The 24017-nt window shown below is 34.0% G+C and overlaps 1 protein-coding gene across 1 annotated transcript in view; it reads right to left on the reverse strand.

The window, feature by feature from the left end:
- LRP1B (LDL receptor related protein 1B) overlaps positions 1-24017 on the reverse strand; it is a 1553318-nt gene that overhangs the window by 153639 nt on the left and 1375662 nt on the right. The window contains exons 64-66 of the mRNA XM_084892846.1: positions 22065-22181; positions 21660-21779; positions 20073-20192 (exon numbers count right to left, since the gene is read on the reverse strand). Of these exons, the coding sequence (XP_084748972.1) occupies positions 20073-20192; positions 21660-21779; positions 22065-22181 (357 nt within the window). The remainder of the gene's footprint in view (positions 1-20072; positions 20193-21659; positions 21780-22064; positions 22182-24017) is intronic.

Raw genomic sequence — 24017 nt, forward strand, 5'->3', positions numbered from 1 at the left:
TATATCATGAAAATGAGCTATCTCAGCATTAAAGTCAGAACATGATTTGAGTCCTAGTTTCCTAGTCATGTATTAACTAGAGTAATTATTTACCTTTAGAATTTGTAGGCTAAAAATTGATATGTAATTCATTCTAATACATAGAACTGAACAAAATCTTAATGAAGAGAAACTATTGATAATTAAGTAATAGTACTAATAATTAACCAGTTATTTATCCTATATAATGAAGAGAAATTATGCAAATTGACTCTCACGCCCTCACACAAGATGGCCACCCTCATGTGGTCAAAGATGGCCACTACAGATGGCCAGCAGGGGAGGTTAGTTGTGGGTGACCAGGCCAGCAGGGGAGGGCAATTGGGGGCGATTGGGCTGGCAGGGGAGCAGTTAGACATCAATCAGGCTGGCAGGGGAGTGGTTAGAGGGTACTCAGGCAGGCAAACAAAAGCAGTTATGGGCAATCAGGCATAATTGCCCATAATTTCCCATAATTGCCAGAGGGATGTCTGACTTCTGGTTTAGGGGATCGGGCCTAAATCAGCAATTGGACATCCCCAGAGGAATCCCAGATTGGAGAGGGTGCAGGCTGGCCTAGGGGCACCCCTCCTAGTGCATGAATTTCATGCACCAGACCTCTAGTCTACATAATAAAAGCCTAAGCACTCATTATGGCAGAATAACAAGAAGGCCTCGTTGCTATGAAGCAGACACTCAATGCAGGAGCTTCCTCCTGGTGGTCAGTGCACTTCTACAGTGGAAGCACCACTCAGCCAGAAGCCCAGAATATGGCTGGCAAGCACAGTGGCAGTGGTGGGATCAGGTCTAAGCCAGCAGGCAGACATCCAAGACAGCCAAAAGGTCCCAGACTGTGATAGGGTGCAGGCCAGGCTGCGGGACCCTGCCCCCAGTGTACGAATTTCATACACCAGGTCTCTACTCTATACCTATAAAAGCCCAGTGACCCTTAGAGCAGAATGTGGAGAAAGACTGGTCGCTATGATGTGCACTGACCACTAGGGGGCAGATGCTAAACACAGGAGCTGCCCCCTGGTGGTCAGTGTGCTCCCACAGTGTGCTCCTACAGATCACTCAGCCAGAAGCCAGATTCAGGGCTGGCAAGCACAGCAGTGGTGGCAGGAGCCTCCCACCTCCGTGGCAGCACTAAGGAGCAGGGAGCCAAGTGGTAAGGAGTGAGCTGGCAGGAGGTTAGGAGCGAGGAGTCCAGGATTGCAAGATGGTGCAGGATAGGCCGAGGGACCTTCCCTGCCACCGTGTATGAATTTTGTGCATCAGACCTCTAGTGTAGTAATAATATTAAATAAATAGATAACTACTTAGTAAATAAAAACTAATAAATAGTAAATTAAAATACAGTGGTGCCTCGCATAACCAACGCCTCGCACAGCGAACTTTGGACAGGTTTTTCATGAAACCATCGGCCAAAAAGCAGAAAATGGATGAAGATGTGCAAGATTAGGTAGACTCTACTTAGTCTGTCTTAAAATTAAAAAAAATGTGTGGTTTTTTTTAAAAAAATTATGTTTTTAGATGTATCTAAATAAAAATATGTCACTTAGCATATTTTTTTTATGTCATCTTAGCATATTTTATGCTACAGAACGAATTATTTTTTTTAGCATGTATTGTTATGGGAAAACACGTTTCACATAACGAACTTTTCGCATAACAAGCTTGCTCCTGGAACGAATTAAGTTCGTTGTGTGAGGCACCACTGTATAAAAGAAGTGGACTATAATGCCAATTTTATAATAAACAAGCTATATAAACGTGGAAGAAAGGTGATATTTATTTAAAACTTCTATGTTGCAGGCAGTGTTTTTAATGCTCTATATTTATTATCTTGTTTTAAGTGAATAAAAGGTTTTACTACAACTTTGTGAAACATTCTATTTATCTTACGTGCAAAGACCAAAGATTGGTAACTTGTTCAGGACACACGTAAGTGTTAGAGCCATTAAGATGTTTAAATGTTGTGGGAAAAATACATTCTTATCTACAATTTTAAAAGGTTACAATATCCTTGAAGTCTTTTAAATGAAAATGTGTTTTACTTTTATTATTTGCATATATTTTTAATTATCAGATCTATAAAATATTTTTAGCTTCATTATAATTGTATTTCTTGAAAAATAGCAATTTTTAAATTATAAAAATGTGTATAAGTAACATATACTTTTTATGGAAATGTAATACAATGTGATATACTGTACATATACATATACATATAATATAAATGCATTTGAGCTACAGAACACAAAGATAAACTTGATTATGTTTCTTTATGACAATAAGTTAATAAAATTTTGTACACTGCTGATTTCACCAAAAATTATTAAAAATAATGTTCATAGGTCATTAAAATCCTATATAATAAAAGCGTAGTATACAAACCATCCCCTCGACCAAGAGGTCATCTGTGAGTTCTCCCAGGGGGCAGGGCCAGCTGGGGGAAGGTAGGGAGGCCCTGGCCGATGGCTGGCAGCCACTAGAGACTCTACCAGTGCAGGAATTTTGTAGTCTGGACCTCTAGTTCTTATATAAATCAGTTTTATGATTATACTAGAAGCATGAAATTCATACAAGAGTAGGCCTTCCTTTCCCTGGCTGCCAGCACCAGCTTTTCTCTGGCACCCGGGACCCGGGCTTCCCTCCAGCAACCAGCAGGCACTCGGGACCTGGGTTTCACTCACAGCATCGGCTTCATCCAGAAGGACATCTGGTCTAATTAGCATATTATTCTTTTATTATTGTAGGTAATATTTATCTTGTAGATATACGTCAGTTTAGTAAAACAGTCCTCTAGAGTTAAGTTTTCAATTCCCCCCCCCCCAATTTGAATAGGAAGATAACTAATATTTACAATAAAAATGCTTTCTTTACAATTAAGTGTCACTATCTGTTTCAAAATAACTTTTATTTAGTGACAATTATCACATTTTATAATGCCTTAGTAAAGAAGTATGGGAGAGAGAGAGCTAGCAGTCAGACAGATTCTCATAATCATCAGGATTTATATGTGGTTATATGGTTATGTTTATCATTGCATTTTAAACTATGTCTATTTAAAATCTTGGAGAAATAGGTTCCAAAACTTTAAAAAAAAAGTTGTTTCACATTATTCTTACTTTTTGCTGCTAGGCATCTCTGTAGAAAAATAATTCTAACTGTGTAGTTTATAATAAATGAGGTATCTTTGGTGTGCTATTGTGTATGCATGTGGGAACATTAAGAGCAATCATAGTTTTCAAAGAAAAATCTCTGTTTTTAAGCAACTGCTCTAAATCATTTTTCTACCGAATATGCTTTGGAAATAGATAATAAATTCAGTCAAGAATGTTGAAGTAAAAATTATGCCAACAAATTGAATAGCAAACCATTCAAATACTTATTGTTTTTTCTTTAACACTTCTATTTTGTGGTTTCAATTTTATCTAAAATTTAGTACCATAGCCCTGGTTGTGTAGCTTAATTGTTTGGAGTGTCCCTGCTGATACACTAAGGTTTTGGGTTCCATCTCCAGTCAGGGCACATATTGTATAAAAACTAACCAATGAATGCATAAATAATTGGAACACCAAGTCCAGTCCATGTCTCTCTCTTTCTCTCTCTATCTCCCTTTCTCCCTTCCTTTCTCTCTCTCAAATCAATGAGTAAAAAGTAAAGAAATAAATAAACAAATAAAATGTAGTAGCTTAATCCTTTGAAAAGTTAAGTTATATAAATATACATATATATATATATATGCACACATAGATATGCATATTTTTATACACTCGTGCATATATACATAAGTATATATACACTTATTTTATATACAAAACACACATTATTTCATTACTTATTCAATATGATCTTAGTTTTTGAAAATTCTAATATTGTCATTTTTTTCTCTAAAATAAACATATTTTTTAGTATAAATTCAATTGCACTAAAATAGTTATTTTACCTTTCTAGTATTGTGAATATTTTATTTAGTATTATCAGGATTGAATGGTATCATTATTTTTCTTAAACAGCTTTTACCTCGAATCATTTAACACTTTATTTGATAAAATATAAAGTATTAATTATCTCTTTCTTTGTTGCCCATCATAGATAAGAATATTTAATATGCATCTAGAATGCAGGTTTCTTTTATTTTCTTCTCCACATCCCAAATAACTTAGAGAACTTATCGTTTGTATTGCTAACAGTGCCTGAAATAATATTTTTCCTCTCTGGAGGATAGTGTGGATGACAGGAAAGCATGTTTAAGCAACACCATTGTCTGGTGGGCGATCTCACTTTTGCTAACCTAAATTCTCTATTGTCAACTCATGTTTTGTTTTCATACACATGTACACTGCTTATTTCACCAAAAATAGAGAAGATTATAGAAAGTAGGGATAATAGCATGGGCCTTGTTTTTAAGGATGTAAAGAAATTATTAAGAGAGCCTGCCCTAGCCAGTTTGGCTCAGTGGATAGAGCATCAGCCTGCAGACTGAAGGGTCCCAGGTTCAATTCTGGTCAAAGGCACGTGCCGGGCTTGTGTGACTGATGTGTATGAGTTTTAGACTATAATCTAATTATATGGATTCATAATAACATGGCCTTGTGTCCCTCACGCATTTAGATAGTCTTCAGAATTCTCATTTTAAATGTTTAAAAATAAATTTAATGCATAACGTATTTTCTGGCGTATAAGACGACCCCCTAATTTTACAGTTAAAACATAGGTTTAGGCCTGTATGCGCTGTACAAGACTACCCCCCACTTCCGAGGCAACACCAGTTCTTTTTTTAATAGACTGCCTCTCTGACTCTGGCCAATCTGAGCAGGCTTTTTACTAGAACACAGTGATCGTCTTATACACCGGAAAACACGGTATTTACATCTGATATCAGCTGAATACAAAGGTTCGGTTGAAAATGTATGGTGGTAGCCAAAGTGGACAACACATGGAGCTGTTCAGTATCCCTTCAATATAGAGATGTTTTATACTCTTTAAACCCAAGTGACAAAGTTTTGCTCTGTTATATGGATTTGAAGCATCCTATATCTCCTATCCTGCATATCTACCGTACTTGTCCATGCTGAGCCAATGACTTTTAAATATAACCATATGTGACTCTGCTTAGCCCCAATCTGAAAATGCCTTTCCAGGAGTAGCCCTTCTACAATGACTGGCAGGAGTAGCTGAATAAATATGTCAGCTCTATCCTTTGTTCTACTCTATCCTAAAGTTTCCTGGTAGAATGGATCCCCTTCTTGAAGTAATCTTCACAGTAACGAATCCTCTATTCTTTTTCTTCTTAGTTAACTTCCCCACCATCTTACCAGTGGTTTTTAGATTCATCTCCCCAGTGAATCACTTGTACTCATATATTTGGGAGTGCTTGTGCTAATTCTGGGAAAACTCAACTTAACAAAGGATCTATATAATCATTTATTCTAAAAACATGCATAAGGCTAACCATATAAGCTCACTGTCCTGAGCTTATAGGACTTAGACGAATGAATAAAGCAGACATAAATCTCTACCTTCATTGAGTTTATATATTAATGGCAAAGTGGGGATTTGAAAGATTATCAAGGATAAAAATAATTTATTATTTATTAGAGGGTAATAAATGCTACAGTGAGAAATAAAAAAAGAAGGGGGTAGGGAATGTATGCAGAGGGGAGATTTTAAATAATATAATCTGAAAATGCTATATTAAGAGCGTGGCCTTGAAAGCTGACAAAGAGAAAAGGATTGAATCATGTCATTGTCTGAGAGTTGGGGCATCCCAAGGAGAAACATGACCTGAACAGGCCAGGAGTGTCTAAGGAACACAAGGTGACGAGGGTGGCTGAAGCCGAGGAAGGATGAGTGGTGAGAGATCATGAAGACCACCATTGGTGAGGACCAGCTCTACCGGCGGTCAAGGCTTTGTGTAGAACTTCTCTTGCTATTTCTCCTCCAAAGAGGAGAGCATATGTATTTAGCCTCTTCCTTTTCTGACCAATGAATTTCAGGTACTTACTTATTTAAGTTTATGCCAAAGTAAAGATGGAAATTACTGCATTACTAAATATAGAAACGCAGAATGTGTAACTGCCATGGTGGATTCTTTGGCCTGTATATTCTAGATTACTACCTTGTTCTCAGCTTATGTGTTTATGCTTATAAAGCAAACAGGATGGCATACAATGATGAAGTATACAATAGGTAGTAACAATTAGTCTTTGAAAAGAATATTGAGTATATCATACAAAATGAAATGACTCTAGTGACCAGATTTGACTAGAGATCAGTGATTTGATTTTTTTTCTAGATTTAGTGACTAGAAGTAACACATAGATCTATCATTTCAAATAAAATTGTATTTTATTTTTTATAACATTGGCATTTTTATTGCATTATAGTTGATAGAGTAAATTTTGATTCTCTGAAAAGATTCATAAGTAAATAATGTTATGAGCAGTATTTGTATTTTTGTTGCAGGTTGACTTTTATATTGTAACTTAAAAACAATAATAACATCTGTAATACTGTCAACAATAAAAAATAAATTAAAAACATATACAATAATAACAGCTAATATTTGTTGTGGGGGGTTTTCTGTGCCAGGTTCAAGGCTAAGCCTGATTTATATAATTCTCTTAGTAACTTCGTAGCAAAAGTGTATTGAACAGCTGAGAATTCTAAAGCTCAGGTTAAAGTAAATTACTTATCCCAAAGCCCACAGCTCTTAAACTGTGGAATCAGGACTTGAATTCATATTGTCTGACTCCAATATCCTCACTATCGCCCATCCTAAAGCTATATCACAAATAATTCCCCCAAACAAAGTGCTTTTTTCTTTGCCATCAGACACTATGATCTCAGTTCTGTGGACTCTAAGAGATGAATAAAATTGTATGTGTCTCAAAAGTTGTGCTAAAGTTTAAAAGGAAAAAAAAAATGTAGTTTTGCCTTTATCCAAAACCATGAAGCAGCAACAGGTCTATACCAGAGGGGAAAAAATGATAGTCATGCAGTGAGTATAATTTACAATCAGAGATAAATATCAACAATATTGAATAACATTCAGTGATAGAATTTGTTATTTCTGAACTTTGTGGGTTTTTCCCCTCCATAAACTGGCATACTTTACATGCTAAGAAAAACAATTAGTGTCCATAAATATGCCCTCACTCTCAACGCAGAATATGCCCCTTACAAGACTTACAGTTAACTAGATGCTAAATTATTAATAAAGGATCACATTAACCTTCATTTTATCATTTCCTCATTGGCTGCCTCATAAGCAAGGTATTGATTTTTTTTTTTGATTTTTTTTTTAGATTCTGCTTACAGTACATGATTGTTTGCTTGGCTGTATTTCCAAAGGTTTTTACAAACCTTAGTAGTGCACTTCCCTGTCAGATGTCTTTATTCACCTTTTAATAGGCTTGCTTGCCTCCTATGAAAACACTGTATCAGTTGTGGAATCATATTTATCAGAGAGACAGCAGGCTATGAAATAATGCAAAAAAACAACAACACAAAAAACACAAACAGGAAATGAATGTGTATATTCCTCAAAGTTTACAAAGAATATGCTAAACATAAGACTTACACGTTGGTATAGATTACCTTATGAAGAACCCTAGAAGAAAAAAAGTGTCTGGGAGAAATAGAAAACCAAATGTTATACAGGACAGTGGGTGAGACAACAAAATAAATCATACTTACTATGATTTATCATTGCAACATTTGGACATGCTGTATCTACAAACCAAAATTCAATTATGTCTTCGAATAGATGATAGTTGGTTTTGAATAATAGTTTCAAAATTAATTCTAAAATGGTGAAAAACTGGACCTAAAGGATAATATTGATGGCAACTTGGATGGATTACTCTGATAGTATGCCAATATACCTGATCTTAATTTATTAAGAAATTATATACGAATATAAAATACAGTGTTGTCATACTTACAGATGGCACAAATCTTGAGGGAATAACTAAAATGTGGAATGATGTAATTATGAGGCAAGCATTGTCAATAATCTGGAGTGCAGTGTTGATAGAAGATTAATTTTAGTAGACACAAAAGGAAATAATAGGTATAATGTAGAGAAGATTAAGTATAATAGCTATTTCCTTTCCCCAATATTTGACTAACAAATTTCTTTTGGTAAATGGAATATACATTGGATTTCAAATGATGGTACAAGAAATTCCAAACTCATTCATCTAGGTACCATGTTGAAGTAAGAAAACAAAATACCTGGAATCCACACTACATTTACTGTGTTAAATCTTATTGGAATTGGGGAGAAATAAGGAAAGAATAATGTGAAAAAGAAAACTAAGAGGAAATATTAAAATGATGAGATCTAAAAAAGGACAGAGATGATAAGAAAGGAGGAAGAAGAAAGGGATAAACTGGAATTAAATTTCCTGGATGAAGTAAAATATATATATATATATATATATATATATATATATATATATATATTGATTTTACTCTATTCAAACCAATGGATGCTCAAAAAGTTTATAAAAAGCATTGAAATTGTAAGTATATGAGTTGATAAAATGTATTCATCACTATATAAATCTGTAAATCTCTTGAGGTTGAAAACACAGAATCTCAGGTTTTCTCCTGAGATTTTCTAATTCTAATGAATGCAATAACTAATTCAATAATGGAACCTAATTTCATTCTACTAAAGAGATTTGCACAAACTTTCATTCTTATATATTGATGAAAACTGTTTTGATATAATAAAGAAATACTTTTCCATAAGATTTCTATATCTATATGAAGCATATTTATTGAACTCATTATTTTAATATAATCTATTAATTTGAAACAGTTTCAATTAACAATGAACTTAAATACTTCTCAATTACATGAGCATTCTTTGTATTAGATAATTTCTCTTCTTTTAGATATTGCAACTAACTGGACAGAAAAGGATCACTAAGAAAATGGTAGCAATTTATATGACAAATTCTGATAATAAATACTAGTATACTCTATTGGTATTATTATATGAACTATATTCACATTCTTGCTATTTACATATTATTAAATTACTACCTGAGAGAAAAATAATTGTATCCAGGTCTCAAATGATAAGAAACAGCCTTAGAAACCTTATGTGACTTCTCCAAGTCCCAATGCTAGTTAATGGCAAAACCGTGTCTAGTTACAGTGAAATGAGAATGTAGAGATCTATTTTTCCCTGAGGCTGGACTGATGTCAGTTTAAATCCATGTTACCAGTTAATTAACCTGGGTAATTGGCCTTACCTTTCTGACTCTCACTTTATCACCTATTAAATGGAAATAAGAACAACCATAATAACAATATCAATACCACCCAATTGGAAGTTTTCTCTGAGTGTTATGGGAGAGTGATTGACACACCTTTTGGCCTCCATTAAATTTAATTATATCATCCTCTTTTTTAAATCCCAGTTTCTGACTTTACATCATTTTTATAATTGTCAGAGATATATGCTATAAGTTAATTATACTTAAACATCTATAATAATAAAAGGGTAATATGCTAATTAGACCAGACGTTCTTCCGGACGACCTTCCAGAGGAAGCGGGGGCTGCAAGGGAAGCCCGGGTCCCGGGCGCCAGAGGGAAGCTGGTGCCAGCAGCCGGGGGAAGGAAGGCCTGCTCTTGCGTGAATTTCATGCACTGGACTTCTAGTGTGTTAATAAAATCCAATTCAAATAATAGATAAGCAAACCTGAGGGTTGGGAAGGAGGCTGGAAGTACAATAAAAATAAGTGTGGGAAAAAATCCTCAAGTATCAGAATCTCACACATCTCTACTACTGTTTTTTTATTATTATTATTTTTTGTATTTATTATTATTATTTTACTATTTGTTAACCCTCACCTGAACATATTTTTCCATTGATTTTTAGCAGGAGTGGAGGGGACAGGGACCAGGAGGAACAAATCGATTGGTTGCCTCTGACAGGAGCTGGGGATTGAGTTTGCAGTGAAGGTACAGGTCTTTGATTCGAATCGAACCTGGGACCCTTCAGTCCTTGAGCCTATGCGCTATCCACTGAGCCAAATCGGATAGGGAACACGTCGTTATTTTTAGTAACCAAACCCTCATCCTCTTTTAGCCAACAACTTGAGCTGAAACCTTTCTTTAAAATGAACCTTTTACCAAACACCAAAGACTGATGAGAATATAAAAGATGAATAGACTCCCCCAAAAAGCAAACATGTTATTAGTTCCTCCAGAAGAGAGGATTCTGTCTTATCCAGAATGACCTTCGCAGGGAAGTCTTCATATAAATCAACAAAGAAAATTTAACTTAAAAACAAAGTTTTACAATTGTTTCTTCACTTTACAAGTCTAATTGCTTTGCTTCTAGCCACCTTCTGAATCGTTTTACAATGTTCTAGACTTAAAAGGCTTTAGATAGAACCCTTTCTTTGGATATTGCCAAAAAGACTGCTCATCTTTTACAAAATGGAAATAGAAACAGATATGCAACTGAACAAGATATAGTACATTGTGAAAAATATGTATCCAGATGCAGATAAATATATAAAAATTTAGTCCCAAAATACTAGAGTGAAACAGTATTCCTCTCCCTATTTCTAACAGTATCAAAAAAAAAAAAAAAATCCAGAAGAAGAGGAAAATTTAATTACAACCTATTTTGTGTCAGGTGAAAATATAATTTTGCTTAATTCTCTTAATAATTTTATTTTACATCTAAGAACACAAAGCTTATGGAGGTTCATACACTTAGTATTATACATGGTCAGTCAATCATGAGGCCACACTTTTTTGCTGTCCTTTCCATTCTATCATACTATTAATGTGATATCTACATATTTACTCGTGCGCATACATTTAATTATGTAGATAATTTTCCAAAAGCATTTATGAAGCATGCTTATGATATACAACCATGGCAGAGTATTTAAAAATTTTGAAAATGTGTTATATCTTAAAAGAGTACATTTCACAGATATTTGGAAATATGAACTTTTAAAGTACACATTACAAATTGAAAATATAATAAAAGTGAGCTTTAAAAGAAGCCCTAAATGTGCTATTTGTAAAAGGTATAATAATCACAGATTGGTTGCATCATTTTAGCTATAGAAAAGGTAAAGGTAGTACACTTGCAGACACAAACACTAAGGCACAATTCCATCACATTGGAACTCAGATATGGAGTTGACATCCCAAAGATTACATATAGAGGCCTAAGAAAAAAAAGTAAAGCCATCTTAATCCTTTATCTTCAGTCTTAAATTTCTTATACACTGCAGAGGTATTAACATTGGTTTTCCTTCCTCTGCCAATGTTTAAGAATGTTAGCTTTAGAGAAAATCCCTTTAGACACAGATCTGAACTGAGGTTTCCGATAGGAAATCCATCACTGTGGCTGTCTGCTGTTGCCTGCTCAAATGCAACCCTCACCGAGGAAGGCATTCAGCTGAGCAATTCCACATTTCCCTAAAGAACGTGGCTGGAGAGCCAAACGCACTAATTTTGTTCTAAACTGAAATCATCTAAAGAAGAAGACACTGACCATGTTAAGATGAAATTGCCTATGCCATGAAGATATACTTTTAAAGGAAAAGAGCATTTATTAAAACTATTTGTATTCACTTGGCAGACATTCACATGCCAGGGACCATGTGAGTTTGCTGTCATTTGCAGAACTGTTTGTTCCACAGTAAGCAGATATCATCTCCACCTCAGCAGGAGATCTCAACACATAATTAAGTTGGTCCTTTATAGAAAGTCTGCAGTTCTGTCATCTGTTTATTGATAAAAAGAGAATCCCATTTCCAATGGGATTTAAAGTCCAGGTTTTTTGAAATCTTAAAAAGATAGCTCATATTTTTCTTTAAGTACTCCCCAATAGCCTTCTTTTATGATTAAATGTGAAAACTCGCATTACTTCTACATTTAAGACTTGGAATATTTGGCTTTCATCCCTATAGATAATTAAATCATATTGATTTAGTTTCAGCTTTTTTTTTTATTTCCACAAAGAAAAAACCGTGGCCCAGAGCTGCATATAATAAGAGTAAAATAAAATAAAATAAAATAAAATAAAATAAAACTAAAATACTATCATCTTTAGTGTTCATATCTGATAGGTTTTTACTACCTAAATAATGAATATTTTCAGAAAGTCTCCTGCATATAGCAGTGGCATATCTAATAAAAATGTGCCCTGAGTGGGCAATACCCTTGTGGAGAAGGGATGGATTCTCACCAAAGCACAGAAAGGGGATGCTTCCGACAGCACTCACCATAGTAAGTTGCAGCTTAGCCTTGGTCCTGAACAAGAGCTGAAAGAGCTTCCCTCTGTCCACATTTTCCCTGATTCGGGCCCCCACCTAGTGGTAACTCTCCTGTCTCTTACCACTCTCTCTTCTAGAGTTTAAGGGATTGAGGCTGCAGCTTCACTGAGGAGATACATTGCTGCACTGGGCCTTGACTCAGTCATAGGACTGCACATTCAGGTTGGGCTGGTGGCCTTTCACCATAGACATTGATTCACTGACCATGAATAACCCATGGGAGTCAATACATGTGTATCAGGGCTCTCAATGTGTGTCTTTTGTGTAGAGGACAACCATTCTTACTGTCTTAATTAGTAGATCAATGTCCAGATTTCATTTATCTACTTTCACTAGAAGATAAGTTTCCAGATTTTGAAATAATATCCCAATCTACACCTGCCTGTGAACCTATTACATATAAAATATACACGTTTCACAATCCAAAGTTATTTCACTTCACTGTTATGCAAGGAGATATTTCTGAGCAATAAATATGGTGCAAAAAATGACAAAACAAAACAGAGTATAAGGTAGTGATAAAAAATGATGTGAAAGAAGGAAAAAGTGTCCAAGTTACTGGTGATGTGGCCTCACCTTGAAGTTTTATAATACAGCCTGAGTACAGGGTCATATTTCTAAAATGTTATAACACTAGAGATCATATAGTGACTGCTATATTCAGCTCTTTATCTGTACTTTCCCTTCTAAACAGTTCCAAAAGTTTCTTTGAAACTTGTCCACCCACATAAGGACTACAATATAAGAACTTAAAATACCTGATATCTAAGCACCTACACTTGATAAACAAAATGGGCAATCCTTCCTGTAAACCTAAAAATGTATAATACGGTTAAGATTCTACTGGAGTAAGTAACAGTATTTGGATAATTCTGTCCCTGTTTAGAACTGTATTAAATGTGTCTGTGTTATTATAAAAATACTCCCAAATGCCAACTTCTCCATATGTATGTTCATACTTGATTGATGCTTTCACAGGGTGGTTAAGACCTGGATAAATAAAATCTGACCAAAAGAATATATTATATCTCAATGCTGGGGACATTAGAGCTGAAATGTCAGGGAAGGGCATACAAAGGGAGAGAGTAGACTTAATTAGAACCTTTAAAAAGGCATAAAGACAGTTCATTAATAGATGGCACTGAAAAGCCGGCAGAGTGCATATGAAATCTCTCTAATTGAAGATCAGCAGAATGAACACTGATTTTATGTGCTCTTAATCAAACACAATATTGGAACACAAAAGTGGGCATACAGTAATGGAGAACAGAGGATAGCACATTACCTGACTAAAAATGCTTCATTCTGTTCCACAGCTCATAAACAAAGAATAGAAATTGGGAAGGCTTCAGGAGAGAGATTAACAGAATGAAAAATAGAACCCATGGAGAGAGATTAAATAAAATGGAATTATTTGGCCTAAAGAAGAATGTAAAAAAAAATTAATTTGAGATTCCTTAAACAAAGACAAAATTTCCATTGGAAAGGATTGAAAAAACAGGTTTCATTTATAGCATGAGGACTTTAGATATAAAACATTGTGAGCTTGTTTGTTTGTTTGTTTGTTTATATAGATGACAACTGTGGCCCTACTTTAGCCACATGACCTCTAATGACCCCTTTTTATCAGATTCCATGAACATTATATGCATATATGCACTCTACATGGAACTTAATGGATTTGACATTTTCAGCTCTGTCATTTTGTGTGTGTGTGTGTGTGTGTGTGTGTGTGTGTGTGTGTGTGTGTGGTTAGAAATGCATTTTGTGTTAATTCAGCATCATTAATGAACACATTCCATCTGTCAGTAAACTTACTAAGATATATCATTGAGCCAAAAAATGAAACCAAATGGATGGATAATTTTGCACTACCAAGAAGTAGTAAACTGCAGCTGTGAAAATAAAATTAGATGAAAGAAACTCTGGCATTTAAGATTAGTATTCATAATCTTAAATTAATAAATATGAATACTAATCTTAAATTAATAACTGATAGCTCTTAGATAGCTATGCCCTTAGTAAAAAGAGGCACATGTAATTACTTTTAGTTTAATTGTTCTAAACTAAAGTTTTTAGCATGCTCATTTCTTGTATTTGTTTCAGTGCCAATAAATACATTAATGCCAAGACTTAACTGCATTTTCCAAAAAAAGATCTGGACAGTCCATGCCCAGTGATCAATGAACAAGTGTCATGGTTTTTAAAAAAATGCTTTCTTATTATAAGAGTTTTTCAAAATTGGAACAAAGCAGAGTGTTAATAAACTTCACTCCGCATGGTCAAAGTTTTTGACAGTACAATAAGAGTAAATAATGTTAGCATGAACAAATAGTTTATTCTTTTTTTAATATATATTTTATTGATTTTTTTACAGAGAGGAAGAGAGATAGATAGAGAAGTTAGAAACATTGATGAGAGAGAAAGATCAATCAGCTGCCTCCTTCACAACCCCCACTGGGGATGTGCCCGCAACCAAGACACATGCCCTTGACCAGAATCGAACCCGGGACCCTTCAGTCTGCAAACCAACACTCTATCCAATGAGCCAAACCGGTTTTGGCCAAATAGTTTATTCTTAATAAATACTTGTACTTTAATCTATTTACCAATCATTTATTCATAACAAATTAATAAGAAAAATTGATCACAATAGTTCTAGAATTGATTTTCTCTACTTATATATCTTCAATATTATTTACTCTTTATGTATAATGGGAGGAACTTTAGAATAGTATAACAATGCAGACACCCTTTTAAAAAACACAATTCCTTAAATGACTTGCATAATGCAAAGAGTTAAAATCTTAAGAATGTCTTCATTCCCCGAAAACACTCCAGATATGTTGTCCCTCTAGCATACATAATAATTGGAAAAACTTCAGGAGAAGGAAATTCATGGACTCCAAAATAAAACTTTATTTGTGTTTATTTATTGATTTACTAAAAAGAAGAAGGATGTTTCCAAATGTGTGGCCCTCATGACATAGATGGTAAGTTGTGGATCATGCTTCAGATAGGTCAGTGTATGGACATGGTGTTAGATAATAGTGAATGGCTGGTGAGAAAGTTATGCCCTGTTCAATTTTTTTATTCTTCCTAGTGAAGGGAAGTGTTGATATCATATGGATAACATGTGCCATATGGAAGATCTGCTGTCTACTTTTGTTTTCTAGCCCTTAAGTAATATTTTCAAGCCACTTCTTTAGGTTAATGGACTCTCTTCATGAATAATTTCTGTTCATATTTTTATAATATCTTTCAAATTTTTAATTAAATAAATGTAAATATTAATTGTAAGATTAAGATTTCAAAGGGCAACAAAATAAGTAATAATTTACTCTGACATCTATAACCTAGAAAGAGATAACAAAGTTCATATCTTAAACTACATCCTACAATACCTCTCTGTCCACCCACATTATTTCCCACATGAATCCTGAACAAGGAACCATATATGAACAGCGGTCTAATGGCATGAAAAATCTAGCCAAGACACCTTGCATCCTGGACTTTGAATCTAGACTGATTGGACCAGCAGAATGGCTAACAGAATGGTCATCTATACAATATCAGTACTCTATGCACAGATCACAAAGCTAATAAATGGCATAGTTACAACTCTATAAAAGATCTTTTATTCTCATTACTATATATTGTCCTGAAATGTTAATAGATGATAATGTATAGTCTTTTCATAAGCAAAATCTGATACTGTTTGTATCCTCAACTGATTTTAACTAAATAAACACAGATATAACTTTTCTTAAATGGATAAACAAAAATCTCTTCCATACATAAATGCATTACCAGATATTGGTGTTAAAAAAAAAAGCATTACCAACTTTCACTCTACTTATTTCATTTACTAATATACAGCATAATCATATAAACATAGTATTAAGCAAAATAGACTAAGCCCTGAAAATGTAAATGGTAGAATAGTCTCCAAGGAAATAGCCAACCTAAATGTTATGTAAACAGAAACATAAATGAAAACAAACATGAATATTTTTGTTCTAATGGTAGGCTAAAAAAGAAAAAAATGTTGAAGTTCTACATTTCTTACATAGTGTTATTATACGGTATATAACACTTATTCTTCTCACATATTGCTATAAATCTACAACTAGTTTTTGCCTGTGTGTATATATGTGTATATGTGTGTAATATTTTACTTTTTGTTTCTAGAGAATTAAATATAGTTGGTAAAGGATGAGCGGAGCAAGTATAACATTTCTCAAACAACAATGTCATGGACTATTAAATTTTTGCCTGATTTCTTTAAGAAACTCAACTACACAAATTGGCTCTTATTAAAACAAATGTGTAGTTTCTCTTTTTGACAAACTCAATTATAAACCTCACTGGGCAAAAGCGATTTTCTCTTATGGCTTTTACTACAGATCAATCCAACGTTTGGAAGAGTTTGCCTGCCTCTTCACTCATTGTGTGGACTCCATTTCAGTTTTGTGCAACAATTTAAACATCACAGTTTTCTCTATTATTAAGACAGAAAGAAAAAAAAATGACATCAGCAAATAATGTACATCTTCTTGGTAGAGAGAGAGTCAATGCGTGAAAGTTATTGAAGGTAGTTATAGAAAGACTAAATGTGTTCCACTTAGACAATTTAATGATTCACATGCAGTTCATTCATTTCTTTGTAGAAAAGCTAGAGGACAATTTCTATGGATAGGCTCTCCTTCAAGGGCTTTATTGAAACCCAAATGTTTCAGTATAAAAGAGGCTCTTTTTCTACTTATCTCTTCACACACACACACACACACACACACACACACACACACACACACACGCTATCGCACACTCACACACTCACATTGGTATACTCACACATACGAAAATGGCATTGACCGACACACAGGCAATGAGAGGAGATGCCTGCATCCACAGCAGATATTGCAGCACACATGCAGATCATACCAATCGGGCAGCAGAGAGCACCACACTCCCAGGGAGTGTGCAGGACAGGTCGCGGGACCGTCCTCCTTCCCACCTGCTAACATAAAGGTACATAGCACCGCCCTCCAAATATCTAAGAGAGAGGTTGTGATGTTACAAAATGACTTCACCGAGTAAGTGTAAGTATGCACTGTCTTCCAATACACAGAATTTAGTACATCATGCTTCCTGCATATTTGAGCACAGAACTTCTCTTCTATGAATTATCTTGAAATCATGGGTCTAACATTTGCTAAATGTTATTCTTTTTTATTTTTATTATTGAGAATATTACAGATGTCCTCATCTGTATCCCACTTGTATCCCACCACCTGGTTCCCACCCTGCCCCACGTCTTTACCACCCTATTGTCTGTGTTAATGGATAATGCATATATGCATATAAGATCTTTATTTAATCTCTACCCTTCCCCCTTTCCCCTGAGATTTGTCAGTCTGTTCCATGTTTCCATGCCTCTGGTTCTATTTAATTCATTGGTTTATTTGTTCATTAGTTTCCACATATAAATGAGACAGCATGGAGGGACCTGAAGATGATTATGTTATGCAAAATAAGCTAGTCAAGGAAAGACAAATATCACATAATAAATGTGATTCTAAGTGCAAGTCAATAAAACTGCTGCAAATAACTAAATTTACATGTAAGTTTACTTACATGTAAATTTAGTTATTTGCAGAATTTTTATTAGTATGAATTATTTTATTATATTTATAGTCATCAGTATTAAACAGTATGAATTATTTTATTATATTTATAGTCATAAGTATTAAAGCTTTTCTCCCCAGGCCCATTCCAGACTTTTTATCCTAAAGACTGACAGAATCCTGCCTCTGAATACTGTCACATCTGCTTTGAATGATCTCTCATGCAAAGTGACAACTTGAGAACTGAGACTCTTTGGTGTCTATAGAACAGATTTTATTAACTTTTTTTGTGCTTTATTTGCTAATGAATGTGTAGTACTTGTAACATATAGCAATAACCTTTAATATGTAAATGTGTTATTTACATTAATACACTAGAATACCAGAAAGTGTTTATGCTTCAAGTTAGTATAGAAAATATAACATTATTTATATAAACATTAAAAATGTTATAATCGATTAAGTACATATTAATTAATAACTGCTTACCAATATAGAAAAAGGTAAACAGAAAGCATGTGAATGATTCATAACTACTCCTAGCTTCAGGACAGGTGGAGGAAGAGAAGGATAGAGGTGTGTTTTAATTGCTATGTAGGGATTTGGGTGTTTTAAAGAGATCTCTTAGGCCAAATGTTAACATCTACTTAAAATGGTACAGGTGCTTACTGTATAACTTCCTGTACAAGTCAGTAAGTTTTAAATGCTTTATAATTTAACAGGCACTTTCTTTAACTAAAAAAAAAATCTGATCCTTATATTATTATAGCTTGAGTAGCTGGATTCAAGTTTCCTCACCAGGCATTTAAGGGAAAATAAAAACACACTTTAATCAGTTCTATCTTTTGGTTTGAGCATGTTCAGTGCCATGTTGGAAAAAACAGGCTGTGGAAAGTATGAAGCTTCCATGGGAAGCTCAAGTTCCTCTCACAAGCTCCAGTTAGTGTGATTATAGCTAACACATTAATTAAAAATAATTAGCCAAGCAGCAGTTTATACACCAAAACTGTTCAAAAGAAGCAAAAGGTTCTTAAACCAATGTAGAAGCAAGATTCTCTCAGATGACACAGAATTCCAGATAAGGTGAAGAGTGGTAGGAGAAGAAATCAGGAAATGCAACCACAGGTGTGAAGTGGCAGAACAAGTAGTGGAATCCAGAGACTTGGGGAGTGAGTAAGGCATTGACCAGAAACTCCCAGGCACAACAAATGATGAAAAGAATTCCCTGGGAACTGGCAAATGTGAAATCTAGCAAAGGAATTTAACACAATTTTGTAAAGAAGCCTGAAAGTCCTGTCTTTAAGTTAGGCAAACGGTGTCTTCTCTAATCAATTGCCAGATGATTATTTTTTATGTCCCCAACAATGTTAAGTTTGGTGTATTCACCTATAAGATAGTTTCAAATAAATGTTTAATAACTGTTTGTGAAATAAATTACACCTGACAAACTATTATTAACTTCTGTCTAGCTTTCAACATCTTAAAGATAGGATGAAATACCTTGAACAAAATGAATATGTTCTTTCATCTCTTCAGTGTTAATTAAGGAATAAATATTGTAAATAAAATAAATGACTTGAAGTGAAAATATTACTATTTCAGAAACAAATACTAACAAGTGATTACTGTCATCTATTAAAACAGCACAAATGCTTTAATTATTTTTCTTATATTTTTTAACCATATTTAAATAATTACTATTCATTGATTGAATGGAAAATCATATGAATTTAAACAGAAAAAGTAAGTTGATAACAATATGGAAATAGTATTTTACTGTTTCTATTTATTAAATGCTAATATCATGTACAATCTCTAAAATAAAAGAAGGTAGTTTAACCCTATCTTTTTAAAAATCTATATTTCCAGAAATAGTTTTAACTTATACTAAGCAATACTTACACTTTTGCCTTACCCTCCTTGCTTTTTACAAAATAGCCAACCTGAAATTATTGACTTTGAGAACACAGAAATGGGCTTTCTCATGTAAGACTTCAGTTTCATCAGAATTGTGTTCAGATTCATTGCACCATGGCCATCTCAGATGATGACATGAACACAACAGGTAAGACCCACGGTCACAAAACACTCACCACAGTTGGCTTCGTCTGATGCGTCTGCACAGTCTGGATCCTCATCACAAACCCACAGCTTGGAAATGCAGTGCTTGGTGGTTTTACATTGAAAATAGTCTGGAGAACAGCTGTTTTCAGCTTAAGAGGAAAACACGTATTAAAATGCAGCTTTGGACAAGTATGGTTGTGGGGTTGGGGTTATTGGGTAAAGGGGTGGAGATATTGAGCAAAAAAAAGGATACTCAATATACAATATGAAGCAATTAGACAAACACATGCTTAAGCTAGTTGAAAATGTATCATCTTTTAATTAATGATGCTCCAAAGGTGAGGAGTTTTAAGTTCTAATTACAATGTATTCTTAATATCTTTCAGTAGAAATAAATATAAACATATTTCTCCAAGGATGTATTTGATAAAAATTAGAGTTTTCAAAAACAGTCTCGCCCAAATTAGATTACATTTAATGCAGTTTACTGGAATAATTTTTTTCAGATAAATAAATTTTAAATTTTATATATAAGCAGTTTTGTAAATGAAAAAAAATGCTAAAATTGGAATATACTAACTAGTCAATGAAGAAATAAAAAGCACAAATTTTACCAAAATCTCTAGTTGTGTTGAGTCTTTGAGGAAAGAGGTGGACATATGAATTAGACTGTAAACCACATCACAAATCCTAGTGAGCTTAATGATCAGCTTCTAGAATGGCTAACCATAAAGAACTGGTGCTGACTTTATTCTGAGTGCATCATCTTAATCAAATTGCTGGATGACTGCACATTATTTACTGATAAAATTTTTAGAGGAGTAAAATAAAACTTCCGCAAGACAGAAATGTTCACAGCATATCTTCAAATCCTGAAACCTGACAGGTGCTCTATCTAACCTTCAGAGCCTTGTGTGTGTGTGTGTGTGTGTGTGTGTGTGTGTGTGTTCGTGCAATAGGCTGCTTGCCTATGCACATGTATGTAAATTGTTTTCTCTTTCACTTAAAGTAATTTGAATTTAGGCAGTTGATGGGAATGAGAGGTGAACAAATTGGAAACTATTTTACTATTGTTCTTTGAAGTAGCTTGTTAGGATACCTTAAATAGAATCTTATTTACAGTTTTTAACAAATAATGGTCTTGCTATTTTGCCCAGATTTTATTTCTTCTGATATGTTTAAAGTATTTTATGGGGAAAGGAAGCAACTTCTAATTAAAATGGAGTTAGTTTCAAGTGACTAATCATTTGAAAATTACCTATAACTACTTGCTATGAACAAAAAATAAAATAAATGTATAAAACAATTCCATAATCACCCACAATGCTGTTTTTGTTGCTTAAGAATGATATGAACGAATGAATTTTGTTTAATTATTGTCACAATATCCAAGTAGCTTTTAAGTAAAGATTGCCCATGTTTTAATTTTCTTTAATTTCTTCATTTAGAGATTATTAAATAACTCATCCCAATAAACAATTGTTTGGCATTATGAGGCACAGTAGCTATTATAGTTTTCAAAATCGTGTGAATTTCCAATGCATAATAATCATTTTTAGACCAATTTCAGTTGGGATCAGAAGTAATTTAAGACAGAGCATTCTTAGGTGACTTACGACAGTCCTTTTCATCTTCCTCATCGCCACAATCATCTTGTCCATTACATCTGAGGTTTACTGGGATACATTTCTGATTCTTGGTACACTTGAACTGACCTGAGAGGCACACATGTGTATCTAAAAGATAAAAAGAGCAAAAGTATTTGTGCTGAAACTCGCGTCTTCATTTAAATCAGTGTGGGCACACCCTGGCCAGATATGATTCAGACATGCAAGGGTTGTGGGTTTGTTTCCAGGGCAGGGCACATACAAAAATCAACCAATGAATGCATAAATAAGTCAAATAACAAATTTGAGTGATCTCTCTCTCTCTCTCACTCTCATCAATAATAAAAAAGCCAGTGTGAACATAATCAGTTAAGAATTAGATTTATGTTCCTTAGTTAAAAATTAATCACCCACCACAGTTGAGTTCATCAGAATTGTCTCCGCAGTCATTCTCTCCATCACAGATGAAAGCAGGCAGAGCACAGAGCCCTGTTCCACACTGAAATCGGCCTGGCTGGCATTTAAATTCAGCTGGGAGAGAAAACACACAGGTATTGTGGAAGGGCAATCCTAGCTCATGACTTCTTAAACAGAGCTTTTCTAACATTCAAATGTTCATAATTGTATTATTATAGTAAATACATCCTAGAGCACAATGGCAAAGTCTCACATGTATAGCCATCAGATTCAGATACACAGCTACACTATGAACAACTCAGATTGCCTCAAGATTAAATTTCATTAACTAATGTTAAAAAAGCAATTAGCAACCTATAAATATAAAATTATAGATTTAAAAAAATATATAAATGCCTCCTTACTTCAAATAAATGGTAGAAAGGTTAGTGAAAGAGTAGAATTTATTATAATTTTTTTAAAAAAATAGTTACTCCAATATCATTTTTAAAAATCACTTATCTTTGGTCACTTTGCCTCCTGTCATGTGTAAGAGGAACATCTGCCTTCAAAACATACTTCCCAGAAATACTTAAAGCAAATGCTACCTATAGGCATCACATTTTAAATCAGATTTATTTATATTCATTTCTATAATTCTATTAATATAAAGGGCAATGTCTCATAAATATTAAAGATTTTATGTACCACACACATTTTATTATAGTAAATAAATCCCAGATAATAGTTGACTTTTTCTGCTATATTTTTGAGTTTACATAAAGAATAATAATAACTAGTAGGATTTATTAAGTATCTACTAAGTATCAGGCACTATGTGAGGCCCTTTCATATACAATAACTAATTGAATCTCATCATAAACTTCTCACCTCAACATCATAAGCACTTTGATAAATGAGGAAATTATTTTCATGGACAGAAAAGTTTAAAGTGTCAGACTCAGAATTTAAATCCAGATCTGATTTTGAAGTTTTCTCACAAACTATATTGCTGGCAGTGAAAAACTTTTTCCACTGATCATCAGTGAAAAACTTTTTTTTCCACTGATGATCCTAATCACTGACTGTGATTAATAGAAGCTAATAACAATTTATTAATTTAAACTAATCAATCAAATGTTGACAAATTATATTTTGAATTTTCTACAGAAAATAACATGTTTATAATTATGATATTAAATAAACATTTTATTAACACTTAATACATGATGACTTCCATAGAAGTGAGTTCTAACATGCTGAGTCATTTACCTCCAATATATAATGTTTATTAATTAATCAAACTCAATGTTTTAACTGTGCTATACTTAATTTTCTCATGCTCTACACATGTTCATTTCCTCTATTTTCTATTGCTTTCTGTAAAGTTTCCTGTAATGTTCCTTTGCTACTAAAAAAACCCTCCCCTAAGTATGAGGTACATTCCTGTTTCTATCTCTGGGAAAGAACTGGGGAGCCTCTCTGACTTTTAAATTTGCCTCTAGAATGATCCATGGTGAGTTCAAATGGCATAGGAAATGGAATTACAAACTCAAGATGCCAGAGAAGTTTTAATGCATTCTCCTCTCTACATTTATGTAAAAAACATTATTTAAGTAGGCACGTATGTGAAACTGAGATCAAGCTTTCCTGTCTTTTAAAGTGCAATTATAGGTATCGTCAGTATCTTTTAAATAATCTCCAATGTTGATGATATAGCTACTCAAAAATGAATTCTACACACTCCACAGACTCATGTACATCATTTCCACTTCACCATGACTCTCAAAATTACATTATGCCTACAGATGTTCAATGCTGTTAAACCATCAACTCCAAGTAAGAGATCATTTATTAAAAGATCACAGAGACTGGGTGATGTGGTTCCATGGCTGAGCGACAATCTATGAACCAGAAGAAGGTCTCAATTCAATTCCCTGAGTTGCTGCTCAATCCCCAGCAGGGGGGTGT

Source organism: Pipistrellus hanaki (genome assembly GCF_964339955.1).
Source record: "Pipistrellus hanaki genome assembly, chromosome: 8".
NCBI lineage: Eukaryota > Metazoa > Chordata > Mammalia > Chiroptera > Vespertilionidae > Pipistrellus > Pipistrellus hanaki.